This window comes from Coenobita brevimanus, chromosome 25, assembly GCF_032717465.1.
Source record: "Coenobita brevimanus isolate Jiangsu-jjx chromosome 25, ASM3271746v2, whole genome shotgun sequence".
In the NCBI taxonomy this organism is placed as follows: Eukaryota; Metazoa; Arthropoda; class Malacostraca; order Decapoda; family Coenobitidae; genus Coenobita; species Coenobita brevimanus.
The window spans coordinates 3806372-3825000 of NC_136978.1; the positions used below are offsets into that span (position 1 = coordinate 3806372).

The 18629-nt window shown below is 40.2% G+C and overlaps 1 protein-coding gene across 1 annotated transcript in view; it reads left to right on the top strand.

Moving 5' to 3' along the window:
- The window catches only part of Col4a1 (Collagen type IV alpha 1), a 70072-nt gene that overhangs the window by 28829 nt on the left and 22614 nt on the right, over positions 1–18629 (top strand). Inside the window, exons 12-16 of the mRNA XM_080267891.1 lie at positions 1127–1331; positions 9285–9520; positions 12582–12744; positions 15871–15993; positions 18102–18254. Of these exons, the coding sequence (XP_080124017.1) occupies positions 1127–1331; positions 9285–9520; positions 12582–12744; positions 15871–15993; positions 18102–18254 (880 nt within the window). The remainder of the gene's footprint in view (positions 1–1126; positions 1332–9284; positions 9521–12581; positions 12745–15870; positions 15994–18101; positions 18255–18629) is intronic.

Here is an 18629-nt window from a genome sequence, read left to right on the forward strand (position 1 = left end):
CACTTTTGTTTTATCTGAATTTACCCTTAAGCCCTTGTGCCCCATACCATCTCTCTACTTCCTAAACCTTTCCTCCACCTCCTTTTCGTTCTCTGCAATCAACACCAAATCATCAGCAGACAACATCTCCCACGGGAGTCCGTTTCTAAAGTCACGTGAGAGTGCTTCAGGTACCATGATAAACAACATGGGACTCAAAACTGACCCCTGATGAACACCAACATTCACGGAAAACTCATCACTCAAATCTCCATTCACTCTTACCTGGGTGTGAGCACCTACATACATAGCCATAACCACCCTAACCATCCTCCAAGCCAAGTTTTCTCATTCCCCACTTCCAAGTACCAAGAATAAGCTAACAATGATTCTGTTACTTTGCTCTAAATTCATTGCCACCCACAGTGCAATAGGTCAAGTTGTGTAGATTTGAAAGGAAAGAAAACATCATAATTGTGTGACATTCACACATCTTTTAGACCTGCAGTGGCAAATTGGTTTTGAGCTCCACACAAATGAAGGTGCTTTATGATTCAGTGTTATAACACTTTCATCACTGTTGTCTGTAAAATAAGGATTAGGGATGGTTTCTGCGTGACATGCCATATTTAACATAGGTACTGTAACCGGAACTTAACAAGAAATTTTTATTGATCTGTCAGTTCACAGCAATTTCCTTAAATCATTGGTCCGCTGTCACTCTTGATAGATATATTTGGTGTATATGATGCTTCTGATTTTATTCATATTCTGTATCTGTATTATCAAGCAAATAATAATGATGCAGAGTTCCTCATTAACCATTTCTGTAAGCTAAGCTGTAGCACAGGTTGTGCAGAAGGTGAATATCTTGTACTGTACTGTCCAGGAATAATTTTCATTCTCAGATATCTGTAATTCACCATTATATAAGTGTGGGTACTGTACTTGCCTATGAGGTGGAGTCAGGATTCTGAGAGCTTGCATGGTGAGTGAATGAAAATATGGCTCATTTAATTGGACATGCTATTGATTAGTTCTCCCTCTGTCAAGGTTTTTCTTGCTCTGTATCGTACCTCACCTCGTCTTTTGGTGGGGAAAGAGGTTGGGAAGATGATGATGATGAAAGAACACACTCCTTCAATAGGGATTGCCGGGCCGGCCAGGTGTGGCAGGAATTAAAGGTGACAAGGGAGAAGCTGCCATTGCATTCCCAGGGCCTCCAGGTCCTCAAGGAGATGACGGACGGCCTGGTATTCCTGGTTCAAAAGGACAGAAGGGTGAACGAGGCTTTCCAGGCAGACCAGGGCTTCAGGGACTCCCAGGCATTAAGGGCAACGGTGGACCAGTCGGTAAATTTTCACCCATTTCCTTAATGCATGTTACTTTATATTCTTTTATTTATGTACAACATATTGTTAACTGATTTCCGAAAGTCAGAACTGGAGAGTTAAAAATATCTTAATTAGGCAGTGGAGTTTGTTCATCCCAGTGTAATAACCAAAATGAAACTTAACAAATTAGTCACTGATCTGACCAAGATTCGATCTCAGACCCTTACGCATCATACGCGCGCACGTTACCACTGAGCCAAAGAGAGGATCCCTTCTTTGCCTCTAAACAATGTAGGCTTTTAGAAATCCCATTACATCACTCTCTTCTCCCCTATGTGATTAATTTGGTGAGTTTCAAGTGCAGTATCTTGGCATCGGAGGCCACCAATGGGGACGCTGTGGACCACACTGAACAGCTCATTCCCAGGATGCGAGGACTAGAACGCTGTTAGCTAACCAGCATCATCATTGCCCTCGAAGCCTCACCTCACATCCCACCGCTGCCACCAATGTAATAACTGAAATGAAACTTAGCAAATTAACCCTCTCACGCACGATAAGTTTCAGTAAGTTTTCCGGTGCATGACTTTTTTTTGCAAAGCTGCCCGGCCCGGCTGCCCGCGCGCGGCAAATAATACGTATTCTCTCCTTATATTTGCCACCCAAACATCAATATACTGCCTTGAAACCTATGTCATCTTATTCGTCAATGTTTGTTATAGCTGATAAGCACCACAAAAAAACAGGAAAACACGAATAAAACAACATTAGGCGGCCGTGAATAAAATTTTGCTATGTCACGTTCACTTCCCAACATCACCATTCGAGTGTTTTCCATCATACGTGAAAATGTTATTAGAAGTTTTGATAGAGAATTTCATCAGCTTTCTAAAGAGATAAATCCGGTGTTGATACGATTTGTAGTTTTTGAGAAAATAGCCAAAAACTGAAAGCCATTTTTGAAAAAAAATCAAGGAGCTCTAATATGGAAATTTTCTTCCAGATGTTATGTTTTTATTGCATAATATTATGCAGAATTTCACCAGCTTTCTAATGGGCACCTCTTGGTTTCCATATGTCCCATACTTCTCGAGTAAATTGCCAAAAACGACTGGGAACTCACGTCCGTACGTCACTTTCGTGATGTGTGCACAGCATGTGCAATATTCCCGCCTACGTAACAACGAATTCTTATCATAGATATAGTTTTCGAGTAATTGGCCGACAAAGTGAGATTACTCCTCCGAGCGCTTTCGACTTTACCGAAAGTCTGTTCCCCCAACTTTTCCAACAGAGAATGCTCCCAGAGGCTTATATTCTGCAAATGAACATAAGTAGAATTTACTGCTCTTTATCATGGTTCTTACGGGAAATTGATACGTTCAATAGTTTTGGAGTAATTGGACGACAAACGTAGAATACTCTTCCTCACCCGCACGCGAGATAAAAATCACTTTCCCTACCTCACCCACGGCTACATATTTTCGCTCGTTACGTTATATTATTTTCTTTTTTTACTCAAAGTATACACGTAAAATATCATAAGGTTTTTGATAGTGCTGTCAGAAACTCGACATGACCACTAGTCTTTTTGCTAGGTTCTGACAAAGAAGCTGAACTTTCATCCATCTCATATGTGTGTATGTAAAAAGCATTATTTATTTGTGTAAAAAATATTGAACTATAGAAATAGGTCAATGTACAGATCAACAAAATATGGATAACTCACTTCCTCCAGAGGTGTTGAGATGCCAGCAGTAGCTTGAAGATGAGGAGTTATGTAGTGTGTGAGCGTGTGCGTGTGTGGGTGAGCGTGTGTGTGTGCATTTACCTATTTGTATTTACCTATTTGTAGTATACAGGAATTGAGCAATGCTCGTGTTGTCCTGTCTCCATATCCACATTTATCAAGTCTACCTTTACACACATGAATGTTTTTCTCATGCACCACCTCTTTGTCTGAGTCGTTCTAAATATTTAAGAATATACCTAATTGTGATATACACGGAATGTACTATGCTCGTGGGTTTCCGTCGCTGTTTCTCAATAAGTCGAATTTAACTTTAAACTCGTTTAAGTTTTTAGACTGGACGATCTCTTTGTCCAGGCTATTCCATAAGTCTATACTTCTGTAAGGAAAGCTATATTTCTTGATATCCTTCAAGCAGCTTGACTTTTTCAATTTCATTCCATGCCCTCTTGTTGCTCTCTTATCCCATACAAACAGATCTTCTTTGTCAATTTTATCTACTCCCACCATGGTCCTGAACACCGCAATCATGTCTCCCCTCTTTCTCCTTTCCTGTAACGAAGGCAAATCCAGTTTTTCCAGCCTCTCTCTGTATGACAGGTCTGTCAGACTGGGGACCATCTTGGTTGCTGTTCTTTGTATTCTCTCAATCTTGTTTATATCTTTCTTTTTGTGGGGACCACACTACCGCTGCATATTCTAACCTGGGGCGGATCATGGCCACTATCAATTTTTTCATCATTTCCTCATCCATATAATGAAATGCTACTCTTATGTTAGTCAAGAGCTTATAAGTCTCTCCAACTATCTTGTTAATGTGCTTTTCTGGTGACAAACTATCTTGGACCAGCACTCCCAAATCTTTCTCTTCTCTCCTTTTTGTGATTAATTCATTACCCAAAAAATAATTCAGTGATGGTCTCCTGGTACTTTTACCCATTTCCAATATTTTACATTTCTTTACATTAAATTTCATTTCCCACGTCCGGCTCCAATTGTGTATCCTATCCAAATCCTCCTGCAGTATTTTACAATCCTCCTCAACCTCTATCTTCCTCAAGATCTTTACATCATCAGCAAACAGACTCGCATAACTGTTCACTCCATCTACCATATCATTTATGTAAATCAGGAACATTACTGGCGCCAACACTGAGCCTTGAGGGACTCCACTTGTTACTTCCCTCCATCCAGACATCTTTTCCTTTATTACTGTCCTCATTTGTCTGTCTCTCAAAAAGTCTCTCATCCATTCCAGAAGTTTCCCCTTTAGTCCTCCTATATATTCTAGTTTCCACATTAGTCTCTTATGAGGTACCTTGTCAAAGGCCTTCTCTAAGTCTAAGTACACACAATCCACCCAACCATCTCTCTCCTGTACCACATCAATCGCTCTTGAGTAAAAGCTCAACAAGTTTGAAACACATGACCTTCCACTTCTGAATCCAAACTGACATTCAGCCAAAATATTCATCTCTTCCAGATATTTTATCCATCTGTCTTTCAGGATTTTCTCACACAATTTTGCGACCATGCTGGTTAGAGACACTGGTCTATAATTCAGGGGTTCTTCCCTGTTTCCTCCCTTGTAAATTGGTACCACATTTGCCCTCTTCCATTCTTTTGGCACTTTCCCCTCTTCCAGTGAGCATACAATTAAGCTGTGAATTTTATCCGCCAGTTGTTCTCTGCATTCCTTCAGTACCCAATTAGAAATTCCATCAGGTCCTGGGGCTTTCCTTACATCTTGATTTTCCAGTAATTTATACACTTCCTGCACCTCCACTTTTATATCTTTCATCACCGGAACATTTCTAATCACTCCCTCCCCTTCCACAAGCTCCTTTTCTTTAGTGAAAACTGACTGGAAACGTTTGTTCATTATTTCTGCTTGCATTGCCGCATCCTTAAAGACCTCTCCATCTACTTTCAGCTTGGTGATTCCTTCCTTTTGTTTCAGTTTGCCATTAACAAATCTATAAAACAGTTTGGGTTCATCCTTGCATTTGTCAATTATACCTTTTTCAAAATTCCTTTCTTCTTCCCTACGTATTCTTGTGTATTCGTTTCTTGTTCTTTTATATTCTTCCTTTGTTCTGTCGTTACCTCTCTTTCTCCAATTGTTCCACGCCTTATCTCTCTTTTTTTTGGCTATCATACACCTTCTATTAAACCACTCCTTTTTCCTGTTTTCTTTCCCTCTTACTCTTGGTACAAATTTTTCCACTCCCAAATTATAGAGGTCTAGAAAGATATCCCACTTCCTCTGTATCTCTCTTGTTTCTCTGAATTTTCTCCAATCCTCATTTTCAAAAAAGTTTCTCAATCCTGTAAAATTTGCTTTGCCAAAGTTGTATCTTCCCTGTCTATGAAGCTCGTCTCTTGGCTCAACGTTTCCTATTAACATCTGGAACTCAATGACCACGTGATCACTTTTTCCCAAAGGACAGAGATATTCCAATGATTCTATTACATCGGGTTCTTTGGTGAACAGTAAATCTAACCTTGCTGGTGTGTCCTCACCTCGAAACCGTGTCTCTTCTTTGACCCACTGCGTCATCACATTATTCATTATTATATTTAATAACATAGTACCCCACGAATCCTCGCCGCCTCCCGAGTACCATTCCTCCCAGTTCACCTCTTTACAATTAAAGTCACCCACCAAAATTATATTATTGCTTTTCTCAATTATTTTTTGCAAGTAGCTAGCCATATCTGACAACATCTCATGGTATTTGTCGTCCTTCCATGCTCTCGTCTTTGGGGGAACATACACTACCGCCATATCTCTCTTAACATTCTCTCCAGTTTCTAATGTCATATATATCACTTCAGCCCTGCCTTCTCCCATTTCCACAGTATCTACATTTATGTTGTTCTTCACTGCTATCATCACTCCTCCTCCCTTTTTTTCTTTTCTGTCTTTTCTCCACAGTTTGTATTTACCATCTCCCAAATGAACATCAATATCTTCTCTTAATTTGGTCTCTACAAAGCACATGACATCAGGTTCATGTTCTCTCAAGAAATCATTAATTTCGATCCTTGTCGATATGAAACCATCAACATTAGTATACATCACCTTCAAATTATTTTTGACATTATTAATACCCTCTTCTCTCCTACTCTCTGTCCGTACCACTTCCTCAACTTCTGATCTTTCACAACCATCCCCCTAGTTTCCTTCACTTCTATTTCCTTAAATACCATTTCCTTACTTTCATATCCAATACTCTCCAAAAAAAAGTATTACGTTCTTCCTCTGTCCTCTTATCATTTTTTTCCTTTACTTCTTCCTTTAATGATTTTAAAACTTCTCTTTCTTCTTCATTCAGATCTTTTCTTATTATAATATTTTCCATCCCCGCCTCTTTGCTTAATTTCCAGGTCACTTTAAGTATCTCATTTATTACACTTTCTGATGTAAACTTGACTCTCATTGGTCTTGTTTCCCCTTTCTTATAAGGCCCTATCCTCCTTACTTCCTCAATTTCTTTTACCCACTTGTCTCCTTCGGGGTCAATCTTGCCTAATATTCCTCTCACCATGTTCGTGTCTCTCTCGAGTCTTGTGAACCTAACCTTTTCTTCCTCTTCCCTGTTTCCAAATACTACCACACATCTGTTCCTTTCTACAGTTTCTCTCACTATTTTCTTTTTTCTTCAGTATTTTCACTACATTTTCTTCCATTTCTTTCTTGTTCATTTCCCTTTCTTCCTGGATGATCTCTCTTAAGCTAACCACTTCTTTCTGTTCTTCTTCTACGTGTGCCCACTTTGCCTTGTGTTCTTCTAGTACATTACTCACCTTCTCCGTTTTATTAGTACTCTCTTCAAGTTTCCTCCTCAGTTCAACATTTTCCCTCTTCAAATTCTTAATCTCTTCATTGGCTGTTTCGTTGGACTGGATTAGACTCTGTATGGTGGTTTCCGTATTTCCTGACACATCCTTTATCACTAGATTCTCTACTTTTTTTTCGAGTTCACTAATCCTCATAATTAATGTTTTCACCAGGTCCATGACATTAGTATTAGCGTCAAATCCTTGAAATTCCATTCCCTCATTGTTTACATTTTCGGCCATCTTTAACGTACCGGTAAAGTACCTAAACAGCTGTTACCGAATAAGCCACAAACATTCATGTATACTATTGCCAACAAATCTTTACATTTTTGGTAGTCTACCAACTTTCATTATTTTAAATTTAAAGAAAGACCCTAGGAGACAGGACAGACAAAATTCCTGGAACTACTCAAGGTTAGCAGCGATGCCTGGGACGACCTCTCTCTCCGGCGGTTCGTGTGTGTGTGTGGGTGAGCTTGTGCGTGTGGGTGAGCGTGTGCATGTGGGTGAGCGTGTGCGTGTGGGTGAGTGTGTGTATGTGTGTGTCTGTGGCTGCAGCGTATTTTCTTCTCTCCTTGCGATACATTTGCCTAAAACACATGCAATCCACACAGTAGATTTCTCCACGAACATTCGCTGCACGACATACGTATGTATATGTGGCTGTGGCATATTTCTTGTCTCTGACACTTGCATTTTGTTTTAGCTAAGTCAGTGAATGCATGAAATATTTCTCTGTGAACACTCACTGCTACTCTTTTGTATTGGCACACACCACACTCCTTGACGAACACCCGCAGCATGTTTGACGTATATTTCACACAATTCCATACGCATTTTCACTATCAGATTCACAATAATTCCATCACTAAACACCTCTAATTCTTCCTTCCCGTCTATAAAAACTGTACGTGATGCCTGCCCCATTCCACATTATGGTTCCGTAATTTCAGCAAGCCAGCCACAATATCTTTCACACAAAATACACTTAAGGCATTGGCTTCATTATATACATATTTGTAATCATGCCATGGGCCTTGGGGAGGGCGAGAGGCGAAACCCCGCAACAGTGAACACGCATATCGGCTCGTAAGCCTAATGCTTCATAACGGACACAATTCCTTTTCGTGACATATATCTATGTTCAGTCGACAATATCACATACAAATGTGCTCACAAATATTGCATTATCACACTGAGTCCGTAGGGGCTTCGGCTCGGGCAGGAGGGGGAGAATTAGTAGGAGTTTAAAGTGACTGAAGACACAATGCAACCCTCCGCTTGGCTGCTTGGAAGAGACTGAGGTATATCGCTACGTGCTGGGCCCAGTGAGGCAGCTTAGTGTTGCCAATGCCTTACCATTGGAAAGAGCAGTAGTCGCTACAATGCATCAAAATTTGACGCGATTTCGCCAGAAACTTTTTTTTTGGCTAATTTTTTTGTGCGTAGAAACGTGATTCGAGTGACTGATTATCTTGAAATCAATCCCCATGAAACGTGGATCGCGTGACTGTGTCTGAGAGGGTTAATCACTGGTCTGACTGAGATGTGATCTCAGGGCCTCGCACTTCATACATGCATATGTTACCACTGAGCCAAAGAGAGGATCCCCGCTTTGCCTCTAAGCAACATGGGCTTTTATAGACCCCATTACACCAGAGCCCATTTTTCTCACAGAGAGAGCCTTGTAAGACCCTTGGGAATATCATAGACCTGGGAGTGTTTAGGTTCAAATATTTGACTCCTAAAGCTGTAAGGAACAACTTGGCTAAGTTTTGTTACCTTAAAGACCTCTGGTGTTGATACGAGTAACCTCACTTCATCACTGCCATAAAATTGCCTCTTTGACCTCAGCTTCTGGTTTAGGATCATTAGATAGGAACCATTGGTTGTGTACCTCTCTTAACTTTGTGCAAACTTAAAGGCTTCTTGGCTTGAATGCTTCTGGATGGTGTAAGGTAAAATGCTGAATCTTATGTTGAGTAACCAATGTATAGAGCTCTTTTAAGAAGTATTGGGCCATTGCCGGGACAGAAACTTTTTCTTTTATCCTTTGGAATCTCAGTATATCACTTATCACATAGGACTGTCTGGCTTAGTACTGCCACCCATTTTACTAGGTGATCCATAAATACATAGTTTTTGATGTGATACCTTCATCTGAATTGCCAATGGGAAGGGAAATTTCCATTATGTGGCTGTTGCATCCAGCTGTTCAAGAGTGTCAGTGTTATTATACAAGTATACACTGGCACCAAAGTATGTACATATTAGTAATTTGCTTGTAAATGTGTAATTCATTTGATTGTACAGGCACATGTTGTATAATTATTATTTCATTCCCCAAATTTGTACAAGTATTATTCAATGGGCAGGTCGAAGTGGTCTGGATGGGAGACCTGGACCAAAAGGAGATCCAGGGCGATGTAGGAAAGGCGATAAAGGTTTCGATGGTCGAGATGGAGAGAAGGGTGATAGAGGTCAACCAGGTTTACCAGGAGTTGATGCAGAAGTAGGCGAAATATGTGATTACAAGCCAGGACCTCAGGGTCTGCCAGGTGAAAGAGGAGCCAAAGGAGATAAGGGAGATATTGGCTTGGCCGGTTTGACGGTAGGTATTCTGATTTATCCATGCCTTTTCTTTTTGAGGAGGGGATTATGGAACCATGATGAATCCCACTGTCCTTAAATGTCTGTTTAATCTATCTGTCTGTAGCCAGATGCCATAATCCCATAAGGGATGACTGTTTGCCTTTGAATTAGTTGTTTTATGGGAAGGGGCATTAACCCTCCACCAACCCACTTGGTGGCACATATGGAGCACGTAATCCTCAAATGACCACTTGAAAAATTGGTGTCTAAGTCCTGGATCTGAACTTTATGCCTGCCAAGGACTCAGTAAAGGTAGACAAGCTCTCATGTCATTGTGGAAAGTGAGGGCCTGGAAAGACCTTGATAGGCAACAGGGGATTGTGTATAGAGACTGCAAGAGGGTTGCATGAATATGTTGGTACCCAGATTATCATATGGGCATGAGACAATAGTGTGGCATGGATGGAGTGTTAATAACAGTGGATGAGGGTGTGCATAGGCAAGATGATTTGTTCATGTGGAGAGAACAGACGTGAACAGGTTGGTAAAGAGAGCATAAAGCTTGCATACTAATGGTGGTGATGCAAAAATCAGTACTTTTTGTCAGTTAGCTATAATCTCAAGCCTGATAAATAATGATGGCTCTTACAGAAAGGGGGGATAAGTTGCAAATTGTTTGTATTTTCAAAATACCTGTAGTTTTTCTTATCTTTTTTATTTCCTACAAGACACAAAGTATCAAAGCTGGCGCATATCCTTTTCCCTGGAATTCCTAATGAAGCACAGATAATCCTGAGGAGACAAGGATCTTTTTTATATAGGTATAAGAGCTGTCAGTTATCCTTATACAGGAGTGTGTAGTATCTTCATTATGCATCTATAAAGGTCTTCATATCACCAGTCTTCTTTCTTCATTCAGCTACTTTGATCTCCACCTGCTTTGCACATTTACATCTCCTTTTCACCTACTTTCATATGTAGGAAGCGTTGTCGAAGTTAAGCGATTTTTATGAGAGAAATGTGATAATTTAGATAGCGAGTTAGTTTTAAAAAGTAACTTAGTTGGACATGGTCAGTGACTTTATCTTGTAGTATACTGACATTCTGATTGGTACTGCTCTTTAGCACACCAGTGAGTTTATCATATACAATGCTGACATACTGATTACTCTTAGACAGTGTATAATATACAGTACAGTATTGCATACAGGTCTTATGTAGTTTATCATATACAGTAGTCCCTCCCTCGTTACGGAGTTTGCTTTGCTGGGTTTGGTTATTTGTGGAGAGCAAATGGCCATTCTTCAAAAACATCTGAGAAGCGCTAGAGAGCATCAGTGGGGTTCCACATGATGCACTACTCCCGCCTGCACAACCCTTCCCACACTTTCTCACCTGGCCTGCACTCATTATTTGTTTGTCCCACTTGGGCTGTGCCATTGTTGCCAGCTTGGCAGAAAAGTCATCTGTATAAAAAGATCCTTGTCTCAGGATTACCTAGTTGTAATTCTAGCTGATTCATATGAAAGTACAGTATTCATCATATGCCAAAGTTAGTAAAATTATACAATACCATACCATAATTCATAAAATCACTGCCATTTTCATTTCCCTAAATTATTCTCAGTTTAAATGACCACAGAAACAAGAATTGTTGTGAGAAACGTATGTAGCACAACAATTTATCCTCAAAAACACAGTGTGTGCAGGTGTTATGAGATGATTGTGGTGATGGAAACACAACAATATACTGTACAGTATGACATAAAACCTGCTAACATTCAGCAGGTCTGTAAGTTACTCACTGAAATGAGTTTTTAAAAAAGTTGCACGTGTTCTCGAAGACAGTCACGGTGTTGGAAACTGAACAGTATACAACTTTACAAGACAGTGTGATAAGATTCTGAAGTTGGTAGGCAACAGTCTCCTAAAATATTTCTTTTACATGATTTGTGTCACTGTTCAAGCTCTGTGCAATTGACATTCAAGTAAATTATGATGTAATCACTGTAAATATTAACCTCTGACACCTTTTTCCGCTTGTTTCACACACACGTATTGCATCACTCTTTAAGATTTCAATATTCCTACAAGATTGCAATAATGCAGACTTAGATAAGTGTGCATTATCCTTAATATATCATAAATAAACAATAACCTGAGCATGGAGTTATTACACCACACCAAATGCATTGATGGCAAACAACAACCAGTTGATCTCCTGCTAATGAGAACAAGGTGACAGTGAAAGATATGTAGATATATTTGTAAATATTCATGTATTTTCATTGTTAAATAAATACAGTATCAGCATCATCTGGACCTCCTTTCCCACCCTGGGGCAGGGTGAGGAGTAGCAACTTCTCACCCTGCCGTAGGGTGGGAAAGGAGGTCCAGATGATGATGATACTGTATTTATTTAATAGTGGAAATACATGAATATTTACAAATATACATCCAATTCAATGGGCCACACTTCCATTCACTAATAATTTAAGTCCATGGAATCCTGGCTCCAGATAGGCCAAAAAATTTCACCACATTCTGTAACTTCACATATACCTATCTGATAAAGTAAATCTGAACGCTGTCACGTTAAAAAGGGGTGCCAAATCCCAAACAGCATACTGGTAGATGATAAATACTAATACATTCGTCAAGTGCTTAAGAACAGAGTGGAGATCAGAACTTAAGGTAAGAGGTAAGATAAATACTTCATGGTTAATAGTGGGTACAGTATTATACTGAGTTATAATTAGCTTCATTTATAAATTTATAGACAGTATACGGTCAAATGTTTTATGATGTTTTGGGGCAATGGAAAGAGCTGATAAGGCACCATATAGGTTTGTTGCTATTGCAGGGTCCCTTTGGAGGACATGACAAGTATTCACTGAATTTTGATATTCATGGGAATCTCTCTGACGGAACCTCCGCTAAAAGAAAGGGAGTACTGTACTGTACTGGCATACTAATAGGTCTTACACAGTTGACCATCACTATGCTGGATTACTAATATCTGTAAGACTTCAGCAGACCAGTGAAGTGGCTAATAATCAATGAATTAATCATTGTTCTAGGGCTTCAGTGGTCCCCCTGGCCCCCGTGGTAATCCTGGTCCACCGGGCCCGCAAGGATTGTCTGGGCCTCGAGGAGTTAAAGGGCAGATGGGTCCCCAGGGGCCTCCCGGTAATCCTGGAGAGTCAGGCCAGTCAGGTTTCCCTGGCCGCCCAGGATTAAAGGGTAAGTTGCACTGACAGGCCAGCCAAGTGTTCTTCTCAGGGCTCAAGAATAAGTTGCATTGATAGGCCTGCCAGGTTTCCCAGAGTTACCAAGATCCAAGGATAAGTTGCATTGACCCTTTGCTGTGATGCAGTTAACACTGCATGATTTAATTCACCAACTTTATTCAACTGTAGATGTGAATGGATTAGCTAATACTATTCTCCTCGGTTGAAAAAGTCCCCCCAACTCAGTAATTTCATCCGGAGATAGCAAGAATAAAATATGAGAGATGTATCAGATTGAATGAGTAATGACCCTCATTCAAGAAGCTAAGTCCATTGGCAGAATTCCAGTTGTGAGAAATTATGAACAATAATAATTTAATAATGAATTTACATACTAAATGGAGAAAATCCTGGGTGACGGTTTTTAATGCTGTAAAGATGTAAGGACCGTAGCACATTACACTGGTATTGTCCACTATGCCTCCACTGTAATGCAGCCCCCCCACAGCACAGCACACCTACTCACCTCATGTATCTCACATTCACAGCACAGAAAATTCTTCAACTGAACCACAACAAAAGATTTCAGGGAGTGCTTGGCTGAAGTGGCTGGTTTCCTGCAGTCCACTGTGCTTATGTCCAGATGAGCCTGTGGCAAAAACAACAACAGCAACTGAAGTTCTTAATTGTTTTTAACCCTTTGAAACTGGGGATGTCTGACATTTTTTATTCTGGCTGATGTCAGACTATTTTATTTAACAGAGAGCTCCCAGGTAATGAAGGGTATGATCTAACCCCTCTTCAGATCAAAAAACCTTTCCTCCATCCATCCGTCATCCAATCCTATATTGCCCCATTAGGAGCATAGCAGCCCGGGGCTAGGCAAGTTGATCCTGACATTTAAGATGAGAGTGACCAGTCTCACGTATCCCTGAGTGGCATTTTGTAAGCAATAAACCCCAACCATCCCATGGATATAAACCTAAACAGGCTCAATCCAGTTGGAGCACCTTAGTTACCCACTAAAGCACTAGGTGCCATTATTTATTTATATGGTTACCACCCAGCATAGTAAATGGCTTCCTGGTGTACAGGAAACCATTTGGCATGTCACTTAATGTAGAGTCACCCGTAGGCAGAAGGAAGAGGAAAGAATGAAGGAAGGAAAGACTGAGGAGGGAGTGTCAAGTCACCCATAGGGAGAAGGAAGAGGAAAGACTTAAGGAAAGAAAGAAGAGGAAGAGAGGAAAGGGCAGACACCCAAAGCAGCACTACATCGAGTAAGTGGTTGGTGAGCACCCCCACCTACCATCATCTGAATAAAATCATCTGAAGAAAGCAAGAATAAAGTTAAATAATGTCCTCAGGTTGAAGGGGCTCTGTTCCATTGCTATATCAACTTGCACACTTGGCTTTCTTACATACTCATTTACCATATTTCTCCACCTTTTTCTTGACTGACCACACCTTAGGCCGGTCAGACCCTTGGACTGAATTTGTTTTCCTCTTGTTCCTATACATCCAGTAGTACAGTTGGGGACCTGGATGTAAACTAAATATTGCATGTCATATTCTAGGGGAAGGGAGGGACATAATAAAAATAGATTGTCTGCCTGTATGAGCTTGATATAATTGATAAGGATTAATCCTATGCCTTCATTTTTCCTTCAACCCTAAAACTCACTCCATATACCACTTTCACCAGCCTCTGTACATCCATTCTCACTTATACATTGTTATGTAACCATTTTTCACCTTCCCATCTACAGCCGTCATCTCCATATGATTATACAATGTTATTTTAGCCCTTTCTTCCTGTGTACATCCATCCTTTCCTTACAAGTATACATTGTTATATGCCCCATTTCACCAGCCTATCTACATCCATTCTCCCCTTACGATTATACATTGTTATATGAAATATGCAATAACTTATAGCACATCCTCATTACAATAAAAGTCTTCTCATTCGGCATTGTTGAGACCAAGCAGGTCCCTCGAGCAGAAACTGACGAATGACCGGGAAAACCTGCCAAAAAATTTCTAGCAATCATGGTCGGTCACCACAGTGCAATCACAGTGTCTAGCAAGTATTATTACTCACCCTTGAGCACTAAATCAGCCATCTGTTTCTTAAGGTCGTAAATAGTGGAAGAGCTCACACCAATATCTTCCATTATCTTCTCCCTAGGAACACCTGCCTCCAATTTTTTTTCAATAATTTAATCTTCTTGGTGATAGTCAGCACCTTATGGGTTTATTTTTTCACAACACCAGTAGACTTTCCACTAGTAGAGGCCATACCGCAACACGAGAGCAAGAGGATGACCGAAAAACAGCACAACAAAGTTTCCAAGCTTTCGAAAGGTCCCGCCCACAAAGCCAGACACTCATGAGTCATGATGGCCAATGGCACATGCAGTGTTGGGAAGCAGAACTCTCCAAAAGTGCTAAGCTCAGCTTTAAAATGCACTAAGCTATAGGTAAACTGTTCAAATTTTCACACCAAATTGGAACAAAATGCAATAGATATAGAAGAAAATCTAATATTTATCGGTACTAATTATTATGAAAAGTGCTAAATTTTTATGAAAAGTGCTAGATCTAGTGCCAACAGTACCAAATTATCCAATCGGCTCAGCATATGTGCTAGAAGAGCAGAGAACTTTTGTAGTGGGAATATTTATTAAAACCACCAAAAGAACAGAAATACTGTAAGACCAGCTGCTGAAGGAGAGGACTTTTACTGTATATTTTACCCATTATACCTATTTTTATTTAATTACTTATTTTTTTGTAGATAAGTACTGTATACAGAATATTATAAACAGCATCTTAAATTCAGTTTCTGCATACAAATTTAAGTTGATTTACCCATTTTCTTTTCATCTACAGTACTGGTTGTTTGAGGAAATTATGATACAGTATTTTGGAACACATCCTTGACATATATCTAGGAATGTCTGTATAATGAACTGCAGAGTACTACAAGGCTATCTGGAGAGTGAACTTAAGATGATAAAGGACTGTTTAAAGTGGACACAAGCATAAGGACTATGTACAGTGAGCTTAAGAGTGTAATGAGGACAGTCTGTAGTGTAAACTTTAATGCATGTACTAAAGATCACTCTTTCTTTAGGTGACAGAGGTTTTGATGGACGTCCTGGTATTGGCCGCCCAGGTATTCCAGGAGCTCCAGGGAGTAAGGGAGAGAAAGGACTTCCAGGTCTTCCTGGAAAAGATGGTCCCACTGGAGAAAAGGGTAAGATTATTTACTCTGTTGGTGGAGATGATTGAAAGGCTTAAATACAGCTACTGTACTTGGTAGTTGAGGATAAGCGAGAGACTTGAATTTGGGGGGAAATATAGTTGTGTAAAAGGTACAGTTGTTCACACCAGTGATGGGGATGAGTGAGAGATTTCAATTTTGTTAATTCTAGTTTCATTGAGGGTTGGGGTGAAAAGTTATATGAATGAGGATGGTGTGAGTTGGAGGAAGGGCAGCTGGATGGGAGAGGACAGGGTAACATGGAGACAATTTGTTCATGATCAACCCTTCCTGTATTACGGTGTCCTGCAATACAGTAGATAGACAGGCAAATAGATATATTCTTTAAAGAGCAAGATTGTTCACACTAGTGATTGAGATGAATGAGATTTGATTTTTGGTAAGTATAGCAGGGTGGATGAATTTTGTATGGAGGAGTATGATTTTTTTTTTTTTTTTCTTTTAATGATAGTTGTTAGACTTACTCTGATATGTTACTCTGATATGTATGAAGCACACAAGTGTGTGGACAATTATGCCTGTGATATGGAGACAAGATATTGAAGATTTTAATGGTGAGAATATGGGTATGTGGTCTGTTTCATTGAGTATGTTGTTGATTGGTTCTCCATATGTCATATTTTCTCTTTTTTTTTCCCTTTATTATTATTATTAAAGTGGTAGGTGGGGGTGCTCACTATCTGCTCACACAATGTAGTGCTGCTCTCAGGTGATTGCCCTTTCCTCTCCTTCCTTCTTTCCTTCCTTCCTCTTCTGTCTTTCTTTACTTCTTTTTTTCTTCTACCTTCTGTCTATGGGTGACTCTACACTGAGTGACAAGCCAAATGGTTTCCTGTACACCAGCAAACCATTTACTACACTGTGTGGTAACCATATAGCCAAACTATGACACCTGGTGGTTTAGTGGGTAATTAAGGCACTCCAGCTGGATTGAGCCTGTGTAGGTTTATATCCAAGGGATGGTTGGGATTTTTTACTCATGTAATGCCACCCAGGATGTGTGAGGCTGGTCAATCTTATCTTAAATGTCAGGACCAACTTGCCTATCCCCAGGTTCCTACGCATCTCATGGGGCAACACAGAATTAGATGATGTTTGTATGTACATCAGTGTGTGGAAACTCCCTGTACTGTTGTTTGCAGATGATACTGTGTTGCTAAGTTGTTAAGTGAAGGCGAAGGGGAGCTGCAAGACATGGTGAATGAGTTTGGGAGAGTGTGTAAGACACTGACTCTAAAGGTGAATGTTGGGAAGAGTAAAGGTATGATCTTTGAGAGAAATGAAGTAACTGAATGTAAAGTGAGGTTTGATGAGGAGGAAGTGGAAAATGTGAGTGCGTTTAGGTATTTGGGTAGTGTGATGAGTAAGGATGGAAGTTTAGAGGATGCAGTGCTTGAAAGGGTACAACAAAGAGGAAAGGTTGCTGGTTCTTTGAAAGCAGTGATAAGAAACAGGGAAGTGAGCATGGAAGTGAAAAAGTTACTGCATGACAGTATTGTTATACCAACTCTAACAAATGGAAGTGAAGTTTGGACCTTGTTGGAGGGACACAAGTCAAGAGTGAGAGCAGTGGAAATGTGTTATTTGAGAAGAGCATGTGGAGTCACATGGAGAGACACACTGACAAATAAGAAAATGAAGGAGCGTTGTGGTGTGGATGTGGATGTGATAGGAAGTGTTAGGAGAAACACATTGAGGTGTTTAGGCCGTGGAGAGGACGGAAAGTGAGAGACTAATGAGGAGAGTGTATGTGAATTAGGTGGAGAGGGGGAGAGGGAGGGAGAGGCTGAGAATGAGATGGAGGGATGGAGTGGAGAGGTATATGAGAGAGGGGGGATGTGAGCTGGGAGCAGGGCAGTGAAATGGCAAGGGATGGGGCGACATGGAGGCGATTTGTTTGTGGCCACCCCTTACGGGATTAAGGCGTGTTGCAATAGAAAGATTGATAGATGTATTATTATTATTATTATTATTGTTATTAGATTCATGCCTCACTTCATCACTAAAAAAAGGGGGAGTGATGATAATGATATTAATGATATGATAATGATGATTAATTTTACTTTTGTCTTGGGCCATAGGTATTCTTGGATTCCCTGGTAGCAAAGGTGAGAAAGGAAATACTGGTTTAGGTGGACTGGATGGTCAGAAAGGAGACAAAGGTAACATTGGACTGCCTGGACCCATTGGAGCCCCTGGACCCCAAGGTCTGCGTGGTCTTGATGGACAGAAAGGTTAGCGTGGTTTCACATAGTAGTCATTTAGTCTGTGGCATTATATTATCAGTGCCGGTAATATATGTTATCAAATACTCTTTTCATGTTAACTTGGCCAAAAATTGCCTTAACTCAATCTTGAGTGCTGAGTTGTAACTAGTTAATGTGATGGTGACCACAGAGAAATGTTGTGAATAGGATGTAGAACCATTGTTGCTGCTGTCATTTTCTGACACTGAGCCATGGGAAATAAGTGCAAAAGGACCAAAATCTGGGCCAAGTTAAGGTGAAGAAAGTAAAGTAATGTACCATTATGGTCATGTGCATAAAATTTGCATCATGAAGAAAAGAAGGCAAACCTCATATTTTTTAGGATAATACCTGAAACACATC